This window comes from Oenanthe melanoleuca, chromosome 22 (genome assembly GCF_029582105.1).
Source record: "Oenanthe melanoleuca isolate GR-GAL-2019-014 chromosome 22, OMel1.0, whole genome shotgun sequence".
Classification (NCBI taxonomy): Eukaryota; Metazoa; Chordata; class Aves; order Passeriformes; family Muscicapidae; genus Oenanthe; species Oenanthe melanoleuca.
This window is the reverse complement of record NC_079355.1, coordinates 20,452-46,543: the sequence shown is the minus strand read 5'-3', so window position 1 is coordinate 46,543 and position 26,092 is coordinate 20,452. Positions and strand designations below refer to the sequence as shown.

General features: G+C 60.0%; 3 protein-coding genes across 13 annotated transcripts; all 3 read left to right on the top strand.

Annotated features, from left to right (window-relative positions):
- Positions 1–9: 9 nt before the first annotated feature.
- Positions 10–7,622, top strand: ZMIZ2 (zinc finger MIZ-type containing 2). Of its 10 annotated transcripts, none has more exons than XM_056508648.1 (18): positions 10–1,076; positions 2,120–2,234; positions 2,323–2,525; positions 2,611–2,803; positions 2,885–3,139; positions 3,216–3,389; positions 3,481–3,546; positions 3,621–3,792; positions 4,399–4,543; positions 4,995–5,205; positions 5,280–5,385; positions 5,537–5,694; positions 5,780–5,847; positions 6,028–6,096; positions 6,208–6,452; positions 6,566–6,708; positions 6,828–7,040; positions 7,154–7,622. In XM_056508648.1, exons 1-18 carry the CDS (start codon positions 736–738, stop codon positions 7,259–7,261), a joined length of 2,985 nt encoding a protein of 994 aa, XP_056364623.1. In that variant the 5' UTR covers positions 10–735; the 3' UTR covers positions 7,262–7,622. The 10 variants fall into 10 exon arrangements, with proteins under 10 accessions (XP_056364623.1, XP_056364622.1, XP_056364625.1 ...); XM_056508647.1 differs by having other exon boundaries at positions 6,533–6,708; XM_056508652.1 differs by adding an exon at positions 1,777–1,898 and having other exon boundaries at positions 987–1,076; positions 2,611–3,139; positions 6,533–6,708.
- A 218-nt stretch (positions 7,623–7,840) lies between these two features.
- On the top strand, positions 7,841–10,396 carry PPIA (peptidylprolyl isomerase A). Its single transcript, XM_056508656.1, has 5 exons — positions 7,841–8,417; positions 9,414–9,444; positions 9,553–9,641; positions 9,819–9,991; positions 10,095–10,396. The coding sequence occupies exons 1-5, from the start codon at positions 8,085–8,087 to the stop codon at positions 10,228–10,230; spliced, it is 762 nt and encodes a 253-aa protein (XP_056364631.1). The 5' UTR covers positions 7,841–8,084; the 3' UTR covers positions 10,231–10,396.
- Positions 10,397–16,446: 6,050 nt separating this feature from the next.
- On the top strand, positions 16,447–24,274 carry LOC130261952 (steroid 21-hydroxylase). 2 transcript variants are annotated; one of them, XM_056508637.1, is made up of 10 exons: positions 16,447–16,746; positions 17,783–17,872; positions 18,369–18,520; positions 18,877–18,972; positions 19,249–19,356; positions 20,068–20,154; positions 20,523–20,708; positions 21,539–21,699; positions 22,753–22,856; positions 23,391–24,274. In XM_056508637.1, the coding sequence occupies exons 1-10, from the start codon at positions 16,554–16,556 to the stop codon at positions 23,636–23,638; spliced, it is 1,425 nt and encodes a 474-aa protein (XP_056364612.1). In that variant the 5' UTR covers positions 16,447–16,553; the 3' UTR covers positions 23,639–24,274. The 2 variants fall into 2 exon arrangements, with proteins under 2 accessions (XP_056364612.1, XP_056364613.1); XM_056508638.1 differs by lacking the exons at positions 16,447–16,746; positions 18,369–18,520 and having other exon boundaries at positions 17,492–17,872; positions 23,391–24,272.
- Positions 24,275–26,092: the final 1,818 nt, after the last annotated feature.

Here is a 26,092-nt window from a genome sequence, read left to right as displayed (position 1 = left end):
GCTGCCTGCTGTGCCTGCGTGGTGGGTAAGACCCATGGCCCTCCAGACCCCTGGAACAACTGGTCCCTGGGGCTCTTCTCTGGGGGTGTCCCATACCGCCCCAAGAGGGGCTGATCTCCAGAGCTTTTCTATGGGGGTTTTCAGTGCAATGAGTCAGATTCTTCGCAGTTCCTCAGTCTTGGACTTGCCTCCCTGCAGCCACTACCTCTTGAAGGAGGGAGATAGGGCATCTGCAGGTCCTGAGGGCACAGGCAGGTGTGAGAGTGCTGCGCCCATCTCAGTTTTGCCTGTCCTTGGGGAGCCCGTTTTTCTCCTGTGTCTGCACCATCCCCCTGCTCTGAGCCACCAGGGGGACAAGGCTGGTGCTAAGTGATGTTTCCTCTCTTTGGAGATTCTGAGTGAGGGTCGAGGGAAGTGATCCCCGAATGGGGCTAATTTTTGGCATTTCCAGAGCCCGCAGCGTCCTCCCATGGGAGGTCCTTGGAGGGGTGGGGGCAACCGGGGCAACCTCAACTGGGATTCCCTCTCGGTGGCCCCGAACCCACCGCGGCTTTTCGGTGCGACACTGGTCTTTCAGCTGCACGAGGGAGGGAGGTCGGGGGTTTACGCGTGCCACACTCCCGCGCATACCCGTGGCTGTGCTGTCACCCGCCGGGTCGCACATGGTGCGGCGCAGGCGGGTCCGCGTCCCTGCGCGCAACCCGTTCACACGCGCGCGCACGTGCAAGGTGCCGTATGCACGCGCGTCTCGCGGTCCCGCCGCTGCGGTCGCAGCGCCCGTCGTGCTGCTGCGCGCGCGCTGCCCCTGGCGGGGAGCACGGGGCACACGGGGGCGCGCGCTCCTCTGCTCCCCGGAGCCCGGGCCCTTCGGCGCTCGGCTACCCGCGCCTGGCGGGGCGGGGGCGGGGCCCGCATGCTGATGAGCGCGCGGCCCCATTGTGCGCGGCCGCGGCACGGCCCCGCCCCCGGCCCCGCCTCCCGCGGAGCTGCGGCCGCGCGCGGCTGAAGATCCCGCGCAGCCTCCGCGCAGCCGCGCGCGCCCCGCGCCGCCAGGGCCATCTTGGGCCGCCGCCGCGGTGAGAGCGGGAGCGCCGGGCGGGGGCACGGGCCGGGGGAAAGACGGGCGGGGTGGCGGTGCCCCCGCGGCCCCCCCCCGCCGCGTCGGGGTTGGTGGGGGTGGTTGCCATGGCAAAAGGGGGGGGCCCGGCTCCGGGGCCTGTGCCTGCGGTGCTGCCGGGGAAGGAGTGGAGGGGGCTGTCACCGCCGGCCAGGGGCGCCCGGGGCCGGTGGCTCCGTGGTGGCGGCTCCCGGGAGCCGGGGTAGGCCCACCGCGGGTGAGCCCCTCCCCGTGTCTTTCCTCGCGGCGACCCCGTCTCCGCCGCCCTCCCGCCCCGCCGGGAGGATCAGAAAGCGCCGGTGACCCCCCGGGCCACCGGTGCCGGGCCCGGCTGGAAATACCCCGGGGTGCAGTGCCGGGCGGGGGGCCGCGTCCCTTTCCCCAGGAAGTCCCCGTGGTTCCCCCGGCCGCAGACGCGCGGGGGAAGCCCCCGGCGCCCGCCGCCCCAGGGAGGTCTGACGCCGCGTTGGCCGGGGCGGGGGGGCGGCCCGGAGCGCGGGTGGCGCGTGCCGGCCGGCGCCCCTTGCCAGCCGCGGGCCGCACGCCAGGTCCCGGCCGCGGAGGCTGGGGGGTCGCGAAGCCTACGGGCTGTTCCCTCCCCCGCCCCGGCCTCTCCGGGGGCGGCTGCCCCTCACCCGCCGCTCCACTGCTTCCCGCAGCCCCAGTGACAGACGGTGCCGCCGTCCCGCAGTGCCCGCCGCGGCCTCGGAAGACTCAGCCCACACCCGCTGATGAGCTCCATGAACCCCATGAAACCCTCGCTGCCGCCTGCGCCCCACGGGTGGGCGCCGGGGCAGCGTCCCTTCATCCACTCATGCACCCGTCGCTCCCCTCCATCCCTCCATCCTTTCATGCATGCACCCATGCATCCATCCCTGTCTGTCTGTCTGTCCATCCCTTCCGTTCTTCATCTCTCCGTTTCCTCAATCCCTCCATCCCCCAGTCCCCTCTGTCCCTGCATCTCTCTGTCCTTCATCTTCATTAACTTGTTTTTCTTTCTAGTGATGGTTCATTTGCATACGAGGCTGTTCCTTGGCAACCAAGCACCAATCAGCCACCGGGATCCCTCTCCGTGGTAACCACTGTCTGGGGTGTCAGCAACCCCTCCCAGAGCCAGGTACCAGCAGCCCCCCTGCCCCAGGAAACCCCCGGACCTGGATGCCATTGCCCCTGCCTGACCCACTGCCTCCCACTGCACCCTCCAGGTTTTTGGCAGCCCCATGGGCCCTGGGGGGAGCAGCTCCAACACCCCACTGATGCCTGGCATGGCGGGCACTGGCTCGGGCATGAGTTCACCGCCATTCCTGCCACAGCAGCCCTTTGCTGAAGGAGCACCAGGGAAGGGGTATGTGCAGCCAAGTGTCTATGGCCGCAATGCCTACCCCAGTGGGCCAGGCTTCGCTGCCAGGTAAGGCCACCCCTGTGCTTCCTGGCCTGGCATGTGCCCTGCTGCAGGGCCACTGCATGTGCCTTTCTGCTTCTCTATTCTCCAGCTACAATGGTGGCCCGAGTGGCCCTGGAGGGATGGGGCTCCCCTCGCACGCCAGCCGGGCCACTGCTGATTTCACCCAGGCAGCAGCTGCTGCTGCTGTGGCCGCGGCTGCTGCCACAGCCACAGCCACAGCCACAGCGACAGTGGCAGCACTGCAGGAGAAACAGAGCCAGGAGCTGAGCCAGTACGGTGCGGTAAGAGCCTGGCTGTGGCAGAACCGGGCTGCTGACAGCCCCTCCTGCCCTGCCGTGACCCCTCTCTCTTCGTTGCTGCAGATGGGCACAGGGCAGTCTTTCAGCAGCCAGTTCCTGCCCCATGCTGGGCCCCGTGGCCCCAACAGCATGAGCCCAGCTGGCATGGCAGGTGTTGTGGCCCCCTCTGGTGTCTCCCCTGTGAGCATGAGCCCAGTGCGGGCGCCCGGGGCCGGCCCCCTCTATGGTGGGCAGCGAGTGCCTCAGCACACCTACGCTGGCTCTTCCCAGAGCCAGCAGCTGCCCCGCCAGGGCCTTAAGCGGGCATACTCCAATGAGGTGAGTGTTGCGTTGGTGAAGGCTATGGCGTATGGTGACCCCCTTTCCCACTGGTGCTGACTGCCTGGCCCCACAGGGGTACCCAGCACAGCAGTACCTCCAGGGCGGGCAGTACACTGCAGCTGGTGCCCAGTATGGCCCCAGCGCCCCCCAGTCTTCCGCTCCGTCCCCCTCATACCCTGGCCACAGGCTGCAGCAGAGCATGGGCCAGTACCTCTCCGCTTCAGGCAGTGCTGGACCCTATTACAAGGTACCACAGGGGGAGCGGTGGGCAAGGGGTGGAGGTCTGGGTGTCTGCCATGCCCCGGTGCCAGCCCCTGGAGACCCTCCTCCTCCCATAGCCAGCCGACCAGTTCAATGGGCAGAGCACCAGCTTCAGCACCTACAGCCAAGCAGCCATCAATGGGGTGAGTCTGGCAGCGGGTGGGGCGGGGGCTGTGCTGGCCTGGCTGGACGCTGAGGGTGCATGCTGCCTCGACAGCCGGGCCGGTCGCTGCCAGGGTACCCCAGCTCGCCACTGGCCAGGAACCCCACACCGCCCATGACGCCGGGCAGTGGCATCCCCGCCTATGCGTCCCCTGGTCAGGATGTGAAGTCACCCTTCCTGGCAGACATGAAGCCCAGCGTTGCCCCCCTGCACCCGTCCCCTTCGGGTAGGTGTCCCTGATATGGGTGAGAGGGGCACTTCAAGGAGATCACTCCCATGCCTCAAGGAGCATCGCTTCTAGCAGCTCTGTGGCCTTTGCCCCTTTAAATGGAGGGTGGGCGGGGCTTCAGAGAAGAGGGCGTGACCACTGGCAGGGTTGGGGGCTGATTGAGGCCGGGGTGGGCTGCCTGTGGGGGTGGGACAGTAACGGGAGGGGCTTGTTGAAGGGGTATGGCCTCAGGGGACGGGGCTTTATCAGGAATAGTGGTTTGATGGAGGGCTTCTGCTTTTAGCGTGGGAACATCTGGATTGGGAGAGCTTGGATAGGGTGTGGTTTCCTGGAGCGAGCGGGAGGAATCTTCGGTGGGATGTGCTTCCTCCTTAGGGGTCGCAGGAGGTGGCCCCCAGAGGTGGGGCCACTTTGAATGGGAGGAGCTCCCTTCATGGGACTGCGGTTTCCGGGTGGAGGCCGGCCGCAGAGTGGAGGTTGGGCTTCCTGCAAGGTGGATCCTTTGTGCAGTGGGCGGGGCGCGGCTGGGGCGTGGCCAGGGTGTGGCGGGGGCCCGGGGAGCGGGAAGGTGTCGGTTTCTCTGATGGCGGCGGCGTCTCGCAGGGCCGGCCCCCGGCGAGGAGTTGCGACTGACCTTCCCGGTGCGGGACGGCGTGGTATTGGAGCCCTTCCGCCTGCAGCACAACTTGGCTGTCAGCAACCACGTCTTCCAGCTTCGTGACTCTGTCTACAAGACCCTCATGATGAGGTGGGGCCTTGGAGCACCTTTTGTAGTGTCACACGGTGCTGCTTGGGGGGTGCTGTTCGGCACCATGTGGTGTGGTGTGAGGCTGTGCTGGGCAGCACCGCTGGGCACTGCATGGTGCTGTCCTGCATCAGAGTGCGAAGTGTGTTTTGGCGCAGCTGTGCCTGCCCATGGTTCAGCATGGTGTCATGGTATTCGGCATGTTGTGGTGCAGCCTGGCAGTTTGGGGCGTGGCTTGGCCTTGGCATGGCACAGCACGGTGGGGGTGGGACGTTGTGTGGACTGGCACAGTGCCATGCTGTGGGGTTTGTCACAGTGCCATGTGACACAGTGTAACATGGAATGGCTTAGCACTGCTTGGTTCTGCATGGCTTGGAGCAGCATGCTGTGGTGACACATGGTGCAGTAGCTCGCGTGTGGACACACCCCCTGCCCACACCCTGCCTGCCCCCAGGCCTGACCTGGAGCTGCAGTTCAAGTGCTACCACCACGAGGACCGGCAGATGAACACCAACTGGCCGGCCTCCGTGCAGGTGAGCGTCAACGCCACACCGCTCACCATTGAGCGTGGTGACAACAAGACCTCCCACAAGCCGCTCTACCTGAAGCACGTCTGCCAGCCCGGCAGAAACACTATCCAGATCACTGTCACCGCCTGCTGCTGTGTGAGTCACAGGAGGGTACCGGGAGAGGGAGGGTTGTGGCTGGGGCCACAGCTCAACCTCCCATCTTTCCACAGTCCCACCTGTTCGTCCTGCAGCTGGTGCATCGGCCCTCGGTGCGCTCCGTGCTGCAGGGGCTCATCAAGAAGCGCCTGCTCCCCGCTGAGCACTGCATCACCAAAAGTGAGCACCTGGGTCCTGGGGGGTCAGGAGGATGCACCGTGGCAGGGAGGCCACAGCAGGATGGGGGTGATGGTGCACTATTGCCCAGGTGCTACCACAGTGCCACCCCATCCCAGTCTCCTGGTTCTGACTCTCGCCCCCACCTTCCCAGTTAAGCGCAACTTCAGCAGTGGGACCATCCCGGGGACGCCAGGGCCCAATGGTGAGGACGGTGTGGAGCAGACGGCCATCAAGGTGTCCCTTAAGTGCCCTATCACCTTTCGGAGGATCCAGCTTCCAGCCAGGGGTCATGACTGCCGGCACATACAGGTAGGGGTGGTGATGACAGGGTGTTGGGGGTATCCCCCACCCAGTATCCTGCCCCCTCCATCTCAGCTGCTTGTCTCCTCCACAGTGCTTTGATTTGGAGTCATACCTGCAGCTCAACTGCGAGAGGGGGACATGGCGGTGTCCTGTCTGCAAGTGAGTGGGGGCTACAGTGGGGCCATGCCCTGGTGTCCCTGCCAGTAGGGTATGGGTGTGTGTTTCACTACCTGTGGGGGATGAATTTCCTGTTTTGGGAGGGGAGTAGTTCTTGCCCTAGGGGGAGGTTCCTGTCTGGTGGGGTTCTGTTATCTCACCCTGCCCTCACTCTGCTTGCAGTAAGACAGCCCTGCTGGAGGGGCTGGAGGTTGACCAGTACATGCTGGGCATTCTGATCTACATCCAGAAGTAAGTGCCTTCCCTTTGGCTGTCTGTCATCCATGCCTGGTCCTGTGCCACCCCTGAGGGCCTGTGTAGCCAGTGCCCCCAACCCTCCCCCATCCCTCCTGCTGCCCCCAGTTCAGAGCATGAGGAGATCACCATCGACCCGACCTGCAGCTGGAAACCTGTCCCTATCAAACCTGATGTCCACATCAAGGAGGAACCAGAGGGGCCAGCGCTGAAGAGGTGCCGGACACTCAGTCCTGCGCACATGGTGCTGCCCAACATCATGGAGATGATCGCAGCCCTGGGGCCTGGCTCTGTGCCCTTCCCGGCATTGTCACAACCTCCAGTGGGGGCTGCCACCGACTACGGCACCCCGGGTACGGGGGGACCCATGAGGGACAGGACTGAGCCCCATCCCTTTGTGTGTGTCCCCCAATTGCCCCATTTCCTCTCCCAGGTTCCAGCTTTCTGGGTCCTGGGGGCTTCCCAGAGCCTTTCGCTGCCCCTGGTGTCCCTGGCACCTCAACGCTGAGTGACTTCACACCAGGCCCTCCCTCCATTTCCTACCAGCCCAGCATCCCAGGTGGCCTTCTGGCCCCCGAGAAGCCTCCTGTGCCCCCTCTGTCTGCACAGGTCAGCTGGGCTATGGGTGGGGGGACTCCCCTCAAGCCCCCATGTCTCACTGTGGGAGGGCAGGGGGGTCCCAGGGAAGGGAAGGTCTCACGGCTGTGCTGTTTCCCCCCACTCCCCAGCTTCCCCCACCGGGACGAATGGAGCCGTCCCACCCCGCAGTGCAGACGGGGCTGCACAGCACTCCCTCGGGCAGCCAGCCGGCCTCCATGCTGCACTCCCGGAGCGCAGTGGCACGGCAGCCCCTGGGACCCCCGGCCCACACTGCTGACCTCGTCTTCCCCGCCGCACCCAGCATGGCCTCAGCGGGTGATGGCTCAGAGCCTACCCTCGATGTGAGTACTCATGGGGGTGGGCAAGGGTCCTGCTGCTGGCTCAGGACACCAGCTGCTGCAGGGGGGTGGGCAGCAGCTGCAGGGAGCTGATCATCACACACTGCCGCCCCCAGCTCCTGCCCGAGCTGACGAATCCTGACGAGCTGCTCTCCTACCTGGGGCCCCCCGACCTCCCCAGCAGCAGCAACGATGACCTCCTCTCCCTCTTCGAGAATAACTGAGCCATCCTCGCCCCCCTCCCGGAGCTGGGGGGCAGCACTGTGTGCCCCTGCCTGCTGCAGAGCTGGGACCCCCACAGCGGCGGCTTTCTGAAAGGGCTGTGATGGGACAGAGGGGCTGAGCCCCCCCAGAAGCACAAGGCTGTACATAATGTAGAAACACTACTGCTCCCGTGAGACTCTCCATATTTAAAGGCAAGTGCGTCACTGCGGGGCTGCCCGTGCCCCCCATCAATGTTCAAATGCTGCTGCCCCTTATATTGCGCGGGTCTGGTGTGGGGTGCAGAGCTCAGCTCCCACTGCCCCCGCGCCGAGCTGCCCTGTATGTCCCCGACGGCTATTAAAGGATCCTTCTGCAGGGTCACGTGTGTCCCCCATCTTTTGTCATCCCGCTGTGGAGCTGGCCCCGCAACCCCTCTCCGGGCAAGAAGCGGAGATCCTCGGTTCGCGGGCAGATCCAGCCCTCTCTCCGGGCAGAGGGGGGAGGGTGTGTCCCGAGTAGCGAGGGAATTCTGCCTTATCCCCGAGAAGCGGCGGCCGGGCCAGGCAGTGAACCGGACCTGTGGTGTCAATCATTAACCGGGGCCGGCCGGGCGGTGCTGCAGTCCGACGGCGGAGAGGGGGGAAGCGGATGTCCCCACGTCGGGCGGTGGGCTGCCAGGGCTGGGCCGCAGCTCCAAGCCCCGCATGCCCTGGTGCCGCCGCATCCCCGCCGCCCCCCTGAACCGCCCCGCACGGCGGCCCAGGGCCGCGCCCGCCGCCCCTCTGCCAGTCCCGCTCCCGCCCCATCCGCCTCTCTTTGCTCTCTTTGCTCTCCCCACAGCGCATGCGCGCCGCGCCCTGCCCAGCACCGAACCGCGGCCCCCGCCCCGCCCGCGCTTTTTTCCCCCTTCCCCCTCTTTCAAACGCGCCGCCACCGATTGCTTGCCAGCCCTGCCACTCCGCCGCTCCGCCAGTGGCCGTTGGTCGACGCTGCGGGGGAGGCGGGCCCTCTTCGACGCTATATAAAGGGCGGCGGGGCGCTGGGCTCCTTCTGCTGCGCTGCGCCTCCTGCACGGACGAGTGTCTGCTGCTCTGCTCGTGTCTCGCCATGGCCAACCCCGTCGTCTTCTTCGACATCGCCGCCAATGGCGAGCCCCTGGGTCGCGTCACCTTCGAGGTGGGCGCGAGAGGCGACTGCGGAGGGGCGGGGGGCGCCCTTGCCATTTCCTTGCCGGGCGCGTGGGCCGGTGGGGGGATCAGCAGGCGCCGCGCGTGCGCGGCGGGGGCGCGCTGGTGTGGCCGCGGGACTGCGGCGCCCCTGGCCCGGCGGGGCGAACAAAGGGCCCCGCGGCGTCGCGCTCGGCGAGCTCGAGGAGCGGCGGCGCAGTGCCAGCCCAGGGCACGCCATCGCCTAGGGGAGTCTGATCGCACCTGGTCCGGTACTGCTGGCTCCCCGTTACCGCTGGCTTCGCCAGCGCCGTGTTCCCGCCGCGCCTCCTCTCCGCCCCGAGCCCCGGGGCGCGCGGCAGTTCCCCCCCCCCCACCCACTGCGGGTCGCGGCCGTGCCTGCTGCGCCGCCATTTTATCGCAGGGCCCCCGGAGCATCGAGATGAGCCGTGTCGAACTCCCAGGCAGTGCTGCTCGATCTGGGGATGCCGGCTGAGAGTGCTGGCAACCCGATCGCCGCGGGATTGTCGCTGGAGGGCAAAGCATTTGTCACCCCGCCCGGGGCGCAGAGCATCCCTGGAACGGCTGGGCCTGCTCCGGGCGCCGCGGCTACTGCAGATTCGGGGCCGCGCTCCCGCACGGGTGGCGCATCCAGCCCAATAATCCTCCCGAAGCGTTGGGAGGCGGCGCGCGCGCCCCACCCAGGAAGGCTTCAGGCACATTAATGTTTAATTTAATCCAGGCCAGCGGAACGAATGCTTCTCTGCCCCGCTGGTGCGACGCGCGATGCCGCAGCTGCCAGTTTAGAGCTTGCAGATAACTGAGTGAGGCGGGGGGGGATCTAGAGCTGCCGGCACGGCTGAGGAGCTGCTGCCCAGAGGGGGTCCCTGGGCTCCAAGCAGTGTCTGGGGGGATTCCCGCGGTCTGAAGGTGGTGGCCTCGGGGAGTGGGGGGTAGTGGCCAGTCACCAGCTGAGATTTGACAAATGCCCTTCCTGTCTTCACAGCTGTTTGCAGACAAGGTCCCAAAGACAGCAGGTGGGTAAAAACTTTGGCTCTACTGCAACTGCACCAAGCCCTATTACTGTGCTGAACCCTTGACTATTAAATAAAGCTGTTCATGGTCGAGTTTTATTTACATTGCAGAAAATTTCCGTGCTCTGAGCACTGGTGAGAAGGGATTCGGCTACAAGGGATCCTGCTTCCACAGAATCATTCCTGGGTTCATGTGCCAGGTGCGTAGTGCTTCTGCTGCAGCGGGTAGGTGGGTGGGTGAGGCAGTCTGGCACTCAGGTGGGTTTTGGAGTTGGATGCTGGCAGGTTTAGGGTGCGAGATTGGTTCTGCCTCTTGCCTGCACCCAGTTCCAGAGAGTTCTTCGGCACCTGTGACCATAAATGCTGCCTTTTTACAGGGTGGTGATTTCACACGCCACAATGGCACTGGAGGCAAATCCATCTATGGGGAGAAGTTCCCGGACGAGAACTTCATCCTGAAGCACACAGGCCCTGGTATCCTGTCGATGGCCAATGCTGGCCCCAACACAAATGGCTCCCAGTTCTTCATCTGCACTGCCAAGACTGAGTGGTGAGTTGTGGGCTATGGGAGGAAAAGCTTGGGGGTCTGCATCTGGAGAGGTCTTGTGTTGGGGGACATCGGGGACCAGCTGTGACTGGTGCTTCTCTGGTAGGTTGGATGGCAAGCATGTCGTATTTGGCCGCGTCAAGGAGGGGATGAATGTGGTGGAGGCCATGGAGCGCTGTGGCTCCAAAGACGGCAAAACAAGCAAGAAGATCACCATCACTGACTGCGGGCAGCTCTCGTAAACTCTCCTCTCACCAACTAACCAATCCTTGGGCAGCCCAGGCACCACACCCTGCTGCAGCTCACCTGTTCCTTCTCCAGTCCTGATACACTGCTGCATTTCTACTGGGTCACTGGTCCCATGGGCCGCAGTTACCTTCGAATCTAAATAAAACGAGTTAAACTACATGCACTGTAGCAGTCCCGTTCTGTTCCCAGCTGGGGAGGGCACTGGTGGGGGAGGAAAAATAAGGTTTTGAGGGGGCAGGAGGACCCCTGCTGGTGGGGTGGTTACATCAGGCTCCCAGTAAGATCCAGAGTGAAGAGATTAAGCTGGTCTGGGCACTGAACTGATCCATGGGGGTCCCCAGTGCTTTGGCTGGGGTAGGATTCTGTTCCTTTACCCACTGCCTTACACTTGTAAGTATGGGAGGGGCAGTGACACCCACCTTGGGATGCTTTGTGGGTCTCTTTCAACAGGTGACATTTGGCAGAGCTGGTGTGGCCTGTCCTGAGAAGATGAGGATCCCAGTTTTTCCAGTAAGGGAGAGTTCCAGTCTGCCATCTTCCTGTTAAGGCAACCTAGTTTGGAGGAGGTTCTCTGTCATGGGTACCCCAGTGGTCCCTGTTGAGGGGTACTGGTCCCAGCTTGGGGCTCCCCAGCTCTTAAAGTTTCAGGTTTGCCACAGCTGCAGTTGGCAGCGAGGTTACTGGTGTGCCCAGTTCAAGGCTGGGTGCCCAGCTCCAGAGTGATTCCAGAGCTTCCAGTTTAAAGGTGTTTGGATGGGAATGAACTAGGATCCTGTGGGTCCAGCAAGACAAGGTCTGGCCTCTTACCTGCTTTTGCAGCACACCTGCAGTATCCAAAGGGCGCTGAATTCCCATCCCCTGCACCTGGAGCTGCACCACCACAATCCACATGTGGGCTCTGCCTTGGATGAACCTAGGTGTCAGTGAGGTGACCACACAGTGCTGGCGGTGCAGCCCACAGGGTCTGAGGGGCAGATGAATCTGGCAGCAGCTTCTGCCCTGTCACCCCTGGACTGCAGAGTAGAGGAGGTGTGGGGGGGCTTTTTGGTGACACAAGAGACAAAGCAGGGGAAGTGTTCCTGCGAGGCACCAATGTGGTATGGGGGAAGCTTTTTCTGTGCTGCACTAGGCAGATCTGCCCTTTTCCCTGTGGGGTCTGGCACACCATCCCTCCCCAGCCTCTGTGCCCAGTGCCTCCCTCCAGCTCCTGCCTCAGCCCCGCGGTGCTCTGAGCCCTTGGCTTCCCTTGGGGCACAGGCACCCCCTGAGGACTTTCTGCCCAGGCTGGTCTGGAGTGCAGGGAAGGCTCCCTGCAGCTCCTGCTCTTCACTGTCATCTTCCTCACACTGGCAGCCCGCACAGGGGAGGGCAGCCACCTGTTGCCTCACAACACTTCTCCACACCTGGGACAGACCTCTGGCACAGCCATGCCAGTGCTCCTGGGAAGGGGCATGTGAATGTCACAGAGCTTTGCATCCCCAGCAGCAAGACCAAGGGTGACCTCTGGCCCAGAGCAGCGAGTCGTGGCCATTGGATCCACATTCAGTCCCAGTTCTTCTGCTCTTGCATTTTCTTCATGAGACAAACAGCTCTCCTTTGGATGGGGACTATAGTTGCAGTTCTGAAGGGAAAGAATATTGAGCAGCAGCGTTACATGCACACAAACCTGAGACTGGTAGAAAGTGCTGCAAAACATGTCCAGAAACTACAGTTGTTTGGCCAAGGCCATAGTATGGGCTACAGCTTAAGCAAAGGTGAACACAGAGAGCACTGCCCTCCTCAGACTGCCTGCCCTAATCTCATCTTCATAACAGTGTGCCCAGGAACAGTATTTCATGCCCCACACACACTGCTACTGTCACTCACAGTATCTGCCTCCTCCACCTCATACAAGAACTGGTGGGTTCCTGGGTTTGCTGTTGTTACAATCGAGACATAACTGTGCTCTTGGTCTGTGTTTATCATTCTGCCTTTATTCTGAAACCACTAATTGCCCCCTGAAGCTGTCCAAGAGTGGGTTCTGTTTCTGTGGGGGCTGAAGGGCTCTGGGCTGGTCCTGCAGTGCACATCTGGTTGAGTTGGGCAGCTGTGGGGATCGGGTGGGGGCAGATGTGTTAGGTGCCTGGGAGGGGCCAGTTCCCTTGTGCTCTGTGGGAGATGGTCTGGATTTCCAAGCACAGGTAATGACTGTTGGTTCGTTGCCCAGCTCTTAGAAGTGCTGGGGCAAGCTGCCCAGCTGTTCAGGCACAAGAATTGGTATCAGAACGGTTTGCACCTTCTCCATCCTACCTTGAGGAAGAAAGGATGCCTATTGATGGCTGAGTCAGTGTGGTCCATATGGTGGGGGCAGGGCATTCCTCTGGAATGCTGGGATGCCAGAACTCCCAGGACAGTTTCTCCACAGCCAATACAAGGGAGGAAGAGAGATTGCCTTTGTACTCCTGAACCAGGGGAGCCACTTCACCATCAGTGCCCCTCTGTCTCTCCAGGCCATCACTGCCAGCCAACTGGGAAATGAGTTCCTCCACATGGATCATGTGCACTGAGCTTTGTCTGGATCTCTGGGTAACTGTGCATCATGAGGCTGACCCCTCAACACATGTCTGGACTCTTTGTTCAGCCTGATGAGAATTTACAATGAACACTGCACCCCTGATGGGTAGGTTGTGACACCTGCCTTTCTTTCCCACTCCCCTCAACCTGAAACCTGGAAATATCCCCAGGGACTCCCAAATTCTCCTGGGAATCCACAGATCTTCCAAGGACCTCCCCAGATCCATTCTGGGAACCCTCCCAAACAGCCCCTGGGACCCTTCCAAATCCACGCCAGGACTCCCAGTGTTCCCCAGGATGCCCTTGAATCTCCCCAACACCCCAGGGATGCCTTGGTACCCCCCAGCAGCCCCTCAGGAGTCCCTCAAATCAATCTTGAGACCCTCAACACCCATCAGGAGCCCCTTCCAACTCCTGTCACCCTCACAGGTCCCACAAATCTACCCAGGGTCTCCCCAAATCAACTCTGAAAACCCCAAATCACCCTCACCCCGCAACAACCACTGGGACACTGCACTCCCCTAGACCCCCCAAATCCACCTAGCACTCCCCAAATCAACCCTTGGATTCTCACAAACAATCCCTGGGACACTCCAAATCCACTCAAGGATATTGAGACCCCTCAAAATCAACACAGGATCTCACCCCTCACCCCCAACACCATCTACTCCCTGGGACGCCTCTGGTAGCTCCCAAATGGAACCTGAAAACTTCTCCCTCCCAGGACTCCCTCAAACACTTACTGGGACCCTCCAAACCCCTCCAGACTGCCCTCTCCCCAGTCTACCCTGGAACACCAAATTCCACCCTCAGAACCCCCACAGACACTCTCTGGAACCCTCCAACCCCTTCCAGACCCCCTAAACCCTACCACACCCCAGAGAGACTGGGAATCCCATCCCCTATAGGACCCTCCAACCCACATTAGATGCCCCCAAATCTACCCCAGAATCTCCCCAGACACCCCTCAGGACCTCCTGGGGTTCCTCACTACCCTCTGGATCCCCCAAATCCATCCTGAGAAGCACAAACATCTTCTGAGAAATCCCTGGGACCCCCTAAACATTCCATGGAACCCCCTGGGATCACCTCTACTCAGAGGCCCTCCCTTCCACATTTTTCTGGCCCCACCATGTCCTTGTCCTTCCCCCACCACGTGGTGGCCTTGTCCTCCTGCAGCGTCCTTCTGTGCCTCCTGATGTCCTTGTGTCCGCCCATCCCCCAGAGGCCTCCCAGACTGGATGTCCCCTGTGGCCCTTCCCCTGTGGACACTGTCTCCCTGTCCCATTAGATTGTCCCTAGAGGGTTGTCTCCATGCCCCCAGTGTGTTATTGGGTCCCTTTTCTGGATGTCCCCAGGGGGATGCCCACCAAATCTCCATGGGGAGATATCTTGGGATATCCCAAAGACGTCACCCCCTTGTCCCTATACCTGGGGTATCCCCAAGGTGTCCCAGTCCAGTGCGTCCCTGTCCCTGGGGTGTCCCCACAGTGTCCCCAGGCTGATAACCAGGGTGTTCCCATGTCCCTGGCATGTCCCCAAGGTCTCCCTAGGGTGATGGCCCCAGACCAGGATGTCCTCATGTCTTCCCATATCCCGGTGTCTCCCACAGCCCTTCTCCATTCTCCTATGCCCCTCCACATCATTCCCACTCCTGTGCCTTCCATGATCCCCGATGTCTCCACGTCCCCCATATCCCACTCATGCCTCCATGGCCCCAAATGTCCCACCATGTCACCACATCCCCCACATCCCCCTGTGTCCCCCAATATTCCCCATGTCCCCCTGTTCCCCTACATCCCACTCTCCCATCCCCTGTCACATGTGCAGGAACTCTGCTTGCTCTTCACTCAGGGAACCCCTTACCATAGGTATGGCCGGCTGGTGCTGCAGGAGGTGAGGGCCAGGGGCCTAGGGGTGGCCTAAGGGGAATCTCCTATGGAAGTTGAATGAGGGGGCTGGGGGGGTTCTATGGGCACTTAGAGGAGAGCTGTGGGTATTGGGTGGGATGGGGGTGTCCAGAGGGGCTGTGGCAGACCCTATGGGTTCTGGGGTGTCTCTAGGGGATTAGGGAGGCCTCGGAGGATCTCTATGGGAGATAAGGGGAAGTCATTGGTGCTAAGGGAGGGCCCATAAGGGCTGAGAGGTTTGTAGAGGGGGGTCTTATGAGACCTAAGGAGGGAGTCTATGGGGCTAGCAGGAAGTGCTATGGGGGGGGCCCCTTCCCCTTCCCTCAGGGGGAGGTCTGTCAGGGTATGGGAGGAGGGTCACTTAATATTGGGGCCCACTCCCCACTTCTAGGGGCACAGGGGGGTTGACCTGCCTGTGGTTAGACTTGAAAGGATCCTGTGCCCTGAGAGTGTGTTTAGGGAGCTGCTGCTCCTGGTGGATGCTGTGAAGGGGTCAGGGGATGCTGAGGGGCTTCAGAGTGAAGGTAATGGAGAACACATAGCTGTGCTCACTGCCTGCTGTATCATCTTGTTCCCCAAGGGCCTGCAGTTGGCCCGACACCTGCAGGGACTCCAGAGGGGGAGCACCTGATGGGGGACACCCCCGGTATCCACCCACACCATGACCACAGGGACAACTACTCTGGGGCAGCCCCCTCCTGACACCTTCACATCCCTAATCTTACTGGGAACCCTGAGGGATTGCCATGTTGAGACGTCCCCCACCTGGGACCCCCTTCTGAAATACCCCTCCCGAGGACCCCCACCATGGGGTCCCACCTCTGGAGTCCCCAAAAACTCCCCCAGCGATACATCCCAGAATGGGGGTCCCCTTCCTGACTTCAGCTCCCTTATATTATTGTGGGTCCCACCTATAATTGTCCCAGGACTCACTCACGGGAGGGACATCATCATCCAGGGGGACATGTCTTGGACTTACACTCTTCTGGGGACCTCCCTCACTGCTGCTGAACCCCAATAAATGTCTCTGATCCTCAAGTGCTGCTGCTAAAATGAGGGAAATTGGGAGCAGGCACCCATGGATGAAGCTCTGGGTGTGAGGACTTAAGGGGGTGATAGGAGCACCCCCACGAGGGCTGTGGGGATTGGAATGGGGGATCAGGGGAGGGGAGGATTTGAGGGGTGAGGTACCCTCAGAGTGGGTGTTTCTGGGGAAATTTCAGTCAGGGGCACCCACAGAGGGCTCAGAGGGTCCCCAGGGGGGAGGAATGAGTGGGTGCACCTGGGAAGTTGATGGAAAGAGTTTGGGGGTGAGCCCCATAATTGCAGACCAGGCCTCAAGGAGGAGGAGCTTAAAATGTCTCCGTTATAAGGTGGTGTTTGAGGCAGGGCCTAAGCGGCCGCTTTTATAGCGATGGGATAATTTTTTTTTTTTGGGGGGGGGGGGGGGTTAGGGGTTTTCTTTATGGGAGGAGTCAATGCATCGGGAGGCACGGATTCTAGGGGCAGGGCCTCCGGGTCCGTTTGCTAGAGGACGGGGGCTGCCTGCAGGGGCGGTGGGCAGAGCTCTCCTTTATAAAGGCAGAGGGCCGGGGAGGACCAGGCCTTAACGAGAGAAGGGGCTTTAAGTCCCCTGTGTGAAGGCCGCGCCTCAAGGGGCGGTGTTTTAAGAGGCCCGCTTTCTGGGGCGGGGTTTGGGATCCGCCTTTATGCTTGCGGGGGTGTGGGGGGGTGGCTGTCGTGGTGAGAGGCGTCCACACCACCTGCGAGGGGCAGGACTAAGCGGTGGGGCCCCTTAGGGCGTGGTTTCGGGTTACCCAATATAAGGGTTCTCCGGACATCCCCTGCGGGCCATGGCGGTGCTGGTGTCGCTGGTTCTGCTGTCGCTGTCGCTGCTGGTGCCGCTGTGGGCGCTGCTGCGGCGGGGCCACGGGCGTGGCCCGCGCTGGGGGGCGCTGCACCTGCTGCACCCACAGGGGGCGCTGCACCTGAGCCGCCTGGCGCGGCGGCACGGGCCCGTGCTGCGCATGCGCCTGGCGGGCCGCGGTACGTGCGAGGCACCCCGAGACGGACCTGCCCCGGACCTTCCCCGAGCCTGCCCCGGACCTGTCCCGGACCTGCCCCGGACCTTCCCCGAGCCTGCCCCGGACCTGCCCCGAACCTTCCCCGAGCCTGCCCCGGACCTGTCCCGGATCTGCCCCGGACCGTCCCCGAGCCTGCCCCGGACCTTCCCCGGATCTGCCCCGGACCTTCCCCGAGCCTGCCCCGGACCTTCCCCGGATCTGCCCCGAACCTTCCCCGAGCCTGCCCCGGACCTGTCCCGGATCTGCCCCGGACCGTCCCCGAGCCTGCCCCGGACCTTCCCCGGATCTGCCCCGGACCTTCCCCGAGCCTGCCCCGGACCTTCCCCGGATCTGCCCCGGACCTTCCCCGAGCCTGCCCCGGACATTCCCCGAGCCTGCCCCGAACCTTCCCCGAGCCTGCCCCGGACCTGTCCCGGATCTGCCCCGGACCTGTCCCGGATCTGCCCCGGACCGTCCCGGATCCTGCCCCGGACCGTCCCCGAGCCTGCCCCGAACCTTCCCCGAGCCTGCCCCGAACCTGCCCCGGATCTGTCCCGGATCTGCCCCGGACCGTCCCCGAGCCTGCCCCGGACCGTCCCCGAGCCTGCCCCGGACCTTCCCCGAGCCTGCCCCGGACCTTCCCCGAGCCTGCCCCGGACCTTCCCCGAGCCTGCCCCGGACCTTCCCCCAGCCTGCCCCGGACCTTCCCCGAACCTGTCCCGGATCTGCCCCGAACCTTCCCCGAAAGTGCCCCGGACCTTCCTCGAACCTGCCCTGGGATCCCAGATCCCCTCCACACCTCCCTCTCCCTGGTCCTTAAGGACTCTCAGAACCCCCAACTCTGCCCTTTTCCCCCTCCACAAACTTCAGACCTCTCCTCCAACCCCCCAAACCTTTCCTGAGCCCTAACCCCACCGATGCTTCCCCCAAAATCCCGCGCCAGGATTCCCCACTTGATTTGGGACCACCCTCCCCCCCGAAGTTTTGGGGTCCCATCCAGCCCCTCCTCTTCCCTCCAGAAGTGCTGGTGCCGAGCTCAGTGGGGACGATCCGTGAGGCGCTCGTCCGGCACTGGGGGGACTGGCTGGGGCGCCCGAGCAGTTACCTGGGTATGGGGAGGCCGGGTGGGCTATGGGGGGGGTTGGAGGGGTTCCTGTGGGGTTTTGGGAAGGGAGTCACAATGGGATTTGTGGGGCTCACTGTGAGGCTTTTGGGGGGATCTCTAAGGGGGGCTGTGGGATGGTGAGTTCCGCTAGGGTTTGAGGGGGTCCCTGTGAGATTGAAGGGATTTTTATGGGATTTGGAGGGGGTCCCTATGGAGTTGGGAACATGGGTACTGGGAGGGGGTGGGGGCAGTTCTGGAGAGGTGGGTTGCCTATAGGGGCTAGGGCAGTCTCTGCAGGTCTCTGCCCCACCAGACACACCTTTCAACCTCCAGGGTTCCTAGTGGGATTGGGGGGTCCTATGGAGGAGGTGGCTGTAAGCTTGAAGGAGGCTTTATGAGGTAGAGGGGCCTTGCAGAACACCCCTGGTGTGATGGAAGTGGGTCCCTATAGGGGCTGCGGGGGTTTCTGGGGGTCCCTGACTCCCTCTGCCCAATGCCAGGGTCGCTGGTGTCACAGGGGGGCCGGGACCTGGCACTGGGAGGCCCCTGCCCTGGCTGGCGGCGGCAGCGGGGAGCAGTGCGGGGGGCACTGGCACGGGCTGGGGGGCGTCTTGGGCCCCTTCTTTGGCTGCAGGGCCAGGAGTTGTGTGAGGTGAGACCCTGACTTCTACCCAAACTGATCCCCTTGCCACCCTGACACCCCCAAAACTGATCCTCCTTGCACTCCAAAACAGATCCCCACACAATATTGGCCAGTAAAACCCTGCCCCATTCATGCCAAAACTGATACCTCAACCCCCACTCTCTGCATCCCAAACCTGGTCCCCAAAACCTGCACGCACACCACACTCCCTGTCCCCCAAAACTGACTCACCCAAACCTTACCCTCTGCACCCCAAAAGGGCATTATCTCTTTGAGTCCACAGAACTCCCCTTGGAGCTCCCCACTTCTCTCCTGTGACCCTCTAAACCACCCTTAGGCTCCCCCTAACCTCTTCTTTCCCCCAGGAGCTGCGTTCCCATGGGGAGGCCCCCCTGGACCCCTCTGAAGTTTTCACCTTCCATACCTGCAGCACCATCGCACGCCTCCTCTTTGGGGATCTGGTGGGGATTTGGGGGTCCCCAGGATGGAGGCAGGGGTTTGGGGGAGGACCCCAGTTTTTATGGGGGCCCACGGGTTTGGGGGACAGGGAGCCGGGTGTTTGTGGAGGGGGCATTCAGCTGTTTGGGGGGGACTGAGCAATTTGCATCAGGGTGGCAGGGTTTAGGGGCACACAGGAGTTTGAGGGGACCCAAGTGTCTGAAATTGTGTTGGGGGTGTTCTGGGGGATCCAGAGACAACTCAAGTACTGGACAGTACACAGGTGTATCCTTCTGCAGGTGCCCCCTCCGGGGGAGCTCCGGGCCTTCTCCCGCTGCCTGGGGGAGCTGCTGCAGGTTTGGGGGCGCAGCAGTGTACAGGTGCTTGACCTGCTGCCCCTGCTGCGGGTAAGCCTGGCAGGTCCTGTGCGTGGCCTGTGGGGCTGGGGCCTTTTTGCTGCATGAGGGTCTATGGAGCCAGGGCTATAGAGCCCTATGGGGGCAATTAGAGAACTGTGGGGGGCTTCAGGGGGGGGCTATGGGCCCTTGGAGGGGCTGTAGGGCCCTGGGAAGGGCTGTGATTCTCAGGAGGGTTATGTGGCCCATTGGAGGGATATGGGGCTTGTGGGGTTATATGGGGTTGGGAGAGGCCCAACCTAATGGACTAGAGAAGGGTATGGGGGGCTGTCAGGGAGCCTATAGGGTCCAGAGGGGTCTTGGGTGGTCTCTGTGGCACTTGGAAGGGACTGTATAACCCTGAGAGGGGAATTATGGGGTCTCTATGGGGCAGGACAGGGCTATAGTGGCTGTATGGGGCTAGGAGAGTGTTACAGGGTATGTATGGTGTCTGGGAGCTCTGTGGGCCTGGGAGGGGCAGTTGTGGGCGCTCTATAGGGCTAGAGTGGTCCATATGGGGAGAAGTGTCTCTATGGAGTAGGACACTGGAGGGGTTTATGTGAGCAAGGAGCACACCTATAGGGTCTATACAACCCAGGGTAGCAGCCATGGGGTTTCTCTGGGGCTCAGGAGACTTATGCAGAATCTCTGGGGGAGGGGGTGTCTCTCTGAGGTCAGGGGTTCCTTGGGGGTTGGGGGTCCCTACGGAGTCCCTATGCCCAGGCCCTGCCCAACCCGGGATTGCGGAAGCTGCTGCAGCTCGTCCAGCACCGTGATGCCTTTGTGGAGGCTCAGATCCAGCGGCACCAGGTGGGGAGGGCTGGGGGCAGCCAGGGGTCAGGAGTGGTCTGATGGGAACAGAGGGTCAGGGGAGACCCAGGGGTTTGAAAGATACCTGGGGGTCTGGAAAGACCCAGGTTCTGGGTGGAAACCAGGAGTTTGGGGAGGTACTCAGGGGCTTGGGGGGACACACATATTTTGGGGGAGATAGAGGTTTGAGGGGACCTAAGGGGATGGGAGAACCCGGGGGTCTGGGGGAGGATGTGGGGCGGGGGAAATGTAAGAGTTGGGAGAGGAACCAGCGGTTTGACTGGATTTGGGGGTTTGGTAGGGACTCTCATGTTTGGGGGCAGCTGGGGATCAGGAGAAACCCCCAACACGTGTCATCCCATTGCCAGGCATGCCCCTCCCCTCCCGTGGACACAGTTTTGGGGGCGCTGCTGGGGCATAATTCTAGGGCACGGGGGGGCCCCCTGAGCCCCCCCCGGCTGCACATGGCGCTGGTCGACTTGTTCATTGGGGGCACTGAGACCACGGCGGCTGCTCTGGGCTGGGCTGTGGCCTTCCTGCTGCACCGCCCTGAGGTGAAACGCGTGTCCTTCCATGTCTTCCATGCAGCACTGGGGGGTCCTGTGTGTTCCCAGAGGTCCCATGTCCCACATATGTTCTATATGTCCCTCATGTTCCCTTCTCCATAAGCTTCCTGCTGCTCTGCCCCCAGATGATATGTGTCCCCTATACTGTCCCAAGGCTCCATGTATGTCCCTGCGTGTCCCATATCCCCACCTAGGTCCTACATGTCCCCCATGTCCTCCTCCCCATGGCTGACACCATGCCCTTACACCACCCTGAGGTGCCATATGCATGTCAGAGCCGTGTCCAACTCCCCAAGCATGTTCCTGGAAGGGACTCATGTCCCCCACCCATGTCTCATGCATCCCCTGTGACCACTAGTGTCCCCCCACCCTGTCCTGAGGTACCACCTGGATGTCACAGATGTATCAGAGCTGTGTCTGTGTCCTCACATGGCTCCTTGGTTTGGGGTTTCCATGGAAAGGTGACTCAGGGTCTGGGGATAGAGGGTCCCAAGAGACAGGTCTGGGGGCTCAGGGGTGTCCCCAAGGGGAGGGAGGAGCAGGTTTGTGCGGGGGGGGGGGGGGGAGGGAGGGAGGGGGGTTTGGGTCCCAGGGCAGGTTTGGGGGTTTGGAGGGATCTGGGGGTTGAAGGGGGTCCTCAAGGGAGAGGGCCAGGTTTGGGGGTGGTTTGGGGTCCCAGGGGCAGGTTTCTGAGTTCAGGAGGGTTTGGGTTCTGGGGAGTCCCTCTTTTATCCCATTGCCACTGTGCGCCCCTGGGATGCACCCCGTCCCCCGACACCCCATGACAGGCATAGCACACCTGTGCTCCACCTGTGCAGCTGCAGTCACAGCTGCGGGCGGAGCTGGAGGGGGCACAGGGACCCCCTGGGCCGGGGGACATGGGGCGCCTGCCCCTTCTTCAGGCCACTGTCAGCGAGACCCTGCGGCTGCGGCCCCCTGCACCCCTGGCGCTGCCCCACTGCGCCCTGTGCCACACCAGGTACCAGGACAGACCAGTGTGGGGGAGGGATGCTGGGAGGAGCTGCTATGAACCAGTCTGGGTGAGGGGGAACTGAGAGGAACCACTGCAGACCAGTAAGGGACCACTTGGTATCATCAATAGGGTCCAGCTGAACCCAGCAGAGCCCGTTCGACCCCAGTGAGTCCCACTGAGACCCATCAGGTCCCAGTGTAGCCCCACTAAGACCCCAATATACCAGTAAGTGCCAGTAAATCTCAGGAGGGCCCAGTAGTACGCCCCAATAGACCAGTATGGCCCAGTAAGTCCCTGTAGGACCCAGCAGGCCTCAACAGACCCCAGTAAATCCCAGTAAGACTCATTAGGTCCCAGTAAGGCCCCAGTATAACCCAAATATGTCCCACTAGGCCCCAAGAGTTCCTGGAATTACCCCAGTAGAACCTAATTCAGTAGATCCTAGGAGACCCCACAATAGCCCCAGTAGGGCCCAGCAGAGCCCAGAAGATCCCAGCAGAAGTTCCCAGTATATCCCAGTAAGTCCTGGTGTGGCCCCACTAAACCCCGCTAGACATCCAGTAGCCCCCAGAAAAGCTCACTATGGCTCCAGCAGTTCCCAGTGAGCTCCAGTAGACCTCTGCACACACCCAGCAGATACCAGAGAGCTCCAGTATGGCCCAAGTAGACACAATCAACACCCAGTAGCTCACAGCAGATCCCAGTATGGTGCTAGCAGATCCAACCCAGTATGCCAGTAGACCCCAAATAAGTTCTAGTAGGTCCCAGTATGGCTCCAGTGAATTCCAGTACGGTATCAGTAAACTCCAGGAGGCACCCAGGAGATCCCAGAAGACCCCAGAGAGCTCCAGTATGGCCCCAGTGGACTCTAACAGACACCCAATAACTCCCAGTAGCACCTACCAGATCCCAGTATGGACCCTGTAGAGCCAAACAGACATCCAGTAATACCCAGTAGCCCCCAGAGAGTCCCCTCAGTAGGTCCCAGTATGACCCATGTAGTTTTCAGTAGTCCCCAGCAGACCCCAGTCCGTCTCAGTGCCCCTTGTCCCCTTCCAGTCTTGGGGGGCTCCCTGTGGTGGCTGGCACTGTCCTGGTCCCCAACCTGCTGGCAGCCCAACAGGACCCTGACATCTGGCAGCACCCAGAGGTCTTCCTGCCTGGTATGTGGGTACTCTGACACTCTGAGGGTCCCCTCCTGAACTCCTGGGGTCTCTTCAAACATCAAGCTGGCTGCCCCCAACCCTGGGATTTCTCTTGACTCGTGGGAACACCTTGGTGTCATGAGTGTCCCCTCCCCCCCCATGCCTGAATCCCCCAAACCCACACCCCCTCCCCCAAACCGGTGGTTCTCCCGCCCCCATCCCCATTGATCCCCCCATATATCTGGATACCCCCCAAAACCTGTGGGTCCCTTTTTTCATCCCCTCTATTCCCCTCCCAAACCCCTGAGAGTTCCCTAAAGGCCCTCCCCAAACATGTGAATCCCCTCTGATGCCCTGGGCTCACCCCTGAGCCTCAGTGTCCCTCCAAGCTCCTGGGTCAACCCAAACCCCCGTGTCTCCCTTCTTAACCCCGGGGTCCAACCTGGGGAGCCCACTGGTTGCCTCCAAACTTGCGGGTCCCCCCACCGCCCCCGAAAGCCTTTGGCTCCCCCGTCCCCGTGGAGTCCCCTCCAACCTGAGCCGTCCCCCCAGAGCGGTTCCTGGCCCCGGGCGCCCCGTTGCGGTCGCTGCTGCCGTTCGGCTGCGGGGCGCGATCGTGCCCGGGGGAGGGGCTGGCGCGGGCCGAGCTCTTCGTGTTCCTGGGGCTGATCCTGCGGGAATTTCGGCTGGAGCCGGGCCCGGAGGGGCTGCCGGGACTCAGGGGGTCGCCGGGCACGGTGCTGCGCTGCCCCCCCTTTCGCCTGCGCATGGTGCCCTGCCAGCCCCCGGGCTCAGCCTGACCCTGGCCTCACTCCACCTGACCACTTCATTACTTTTCCTGAACACTGTGACTCACCTGACTTTTTCTGACCCTTCCTGGGTTCACCTGACTTCACCTGATTCTATGTGACACTGCTTGAACCTGGCTGACTTTGACCCCCTGACTGACCCCTGCCAGCCCTATGCCTCACCTTGACACTGGCTATGACCCCAGCTGTGACCCTACCAAACCCCATCTGACCCTGCTGACCCTTACTAACCACACCTGACTCCACCTGATCCTATCTTCTCCCTGCCTGACCCCTGGGTGCCCCCATTCAACACCCCAGATGCCTGGGTCTCCCCCCGATGCCAGGGTCAATGCAGAGTGGGAGGACCCCATTTACCTTCTCCCAGTAAAATTTATACTTTTGACCCCATCCTGCAAGTACCGGCTCTTCCTGGAACCAAAACTTCCAAAACTTCTGGAACCTCAGCCCGGTGTATATGGATTGTATTAGCACTTGCATTTGTATACATTGTTTCCATGTGTTTTGCTGAAGTGTAAATAAAAAAATTCATTCAATAAAGTTGAATCAACCCTAATAACGATGCCCCCCTGTCCCCCCTCTCCCAGCTCCTGTCTGTCTTTGGTGTGGTTTAGTAATTTTTTTCACTGTATTTCTTGCTTTGCTTCTCACTTTACTTTTCAGTCTATTTCTCACTTTACTTTTCTATTTCTAACATTGTTTCTATCTGTCTCTATGTTTCTGTTTCTCACCGTTTCTGTCTCTGCTTCTCTAACTCTGTCATTATTTCCCTATTTACCTCTATTTATTTTTCTCTGTTTCTCTAACTCTATTTGTTTTTCACACTGTTTCTCTCTAATTCTTTCTTTTCCTCTTTAACTCTATTTTTAACTCTTATTTCTCTTCACCTTTAACTCTATTTCTTTTTTCTTTTTCTCCCTAACATTACCTCTGTTTCTTTCTTTTTCTCTCTAACTGTATTTCTAACTTTGTTTTCCTTTCTAGCTTTAAAATTAAAATAACAGTAGAAATTTTCAGACTCCCAAGGAGTAAAAAACCCACAAGTTTAAATAATGATTAAAAAAAATATATATTTACTCCCTGGGAGCCGAGCCTGAAAGTTTCTGCTTCTGCACCAGACATATATTTTTTCTTCTTTTCTATATATACTATATAGGGCCCCTAATTAGTACTCCAGATGGGAGTAATTAATAATTAACTTGATTAAGCATGATATCCCTACTCCCATGTGGAGTACTAATTAAATTAGACAAATAATTAAACAACTAATTAGTTAATTTATAATTAGTTCATTAGATAATTACCTTTTCCTTATTTTTCTATGTTGTATTTCTTTGTTCTTTAATGCTACACAAGCCATCCTGTGCAACTGTCAGCTTCATGTATTCCTTTGCAGAGCTGCAACAGGAGCATAATTTCAAACTTGTTTGTGTTCAGCAAAGACACAGCATTTTTTTTTTGGCTTTTTTTGAAGAAGATACAATTTGTTGCATAATTGCAGGATAATGCATTTCTTAGCACAAAATAGTAATAATAATTTCTGTGTGAAAGGTTATTTAAGCCAAGAAAACCAGTAAAAAGCCATAACAAAGAATTAATTAAAGGGAGAAAAATTAGGCTACTGGTTTGCAATTGGGTATCTCAAGTTCACCACAAATGTGACTGAGGTTATTGTAGTGACACCATGCTAAGGCTGTGAAAGTCCTGCAGTCTGGGCTGTAGAGAACTCCAAAATATTTTTGCTCGAGATAGCGAATCATTGGCCATGGATATGATGGTTCCACAGCTTTTTGTTGTTTTTTGTAAATTGAAATCTTTAATTTTTAAACTGTGGCTCTTCAAGGTCACATTCATGTACCTAATTTTAAACAGGAAGAATATCTGTTTTCTTTTGTGGAGCCTTTGCAACAGAAATCTTAGCAGGTAATTTGGCAGGACTGGAGGTTTAATGTATTTTATTTCTGGTAGAGAACCTTTCTGATAGCTTTTTTAAAAATTGTTATTATTTTTAATTCCAGCCTGAATAAAGCTGAGAATGTAAGAAATCCAATTTTGCATTGGAATCTCAGAGTCTTTGTCTTTGTAAATTACTTTGCAGAACATACAGTGTATCCAGACAGTATATCCTAATGTGATAGGCTACAGTAGGTTAGGAGACAAAGAAACCATTCCAGACATAAATTGCCTGTGTTTATTTGGAAGGTTTGTCTGTCCCTCTGGTGAGTCAAGGAGAGCTGGCTTTGGGTGTTGAGGCTATCCAAAAGCTAGTGGTTGAATTAACATCCAGATCTTGTCTGATAAGCACTGGATTCCTCCACTATTCTTTCTTCTGTGCATGGTCGCTGCCCACTACTTACAAACACAGCAGAATCATAAAGACTGTGCTTTTTAAAAATATCTTTCTTGTGGTAGGAGTCTTTACTTCCACTGAGTTTTCATAAAGAT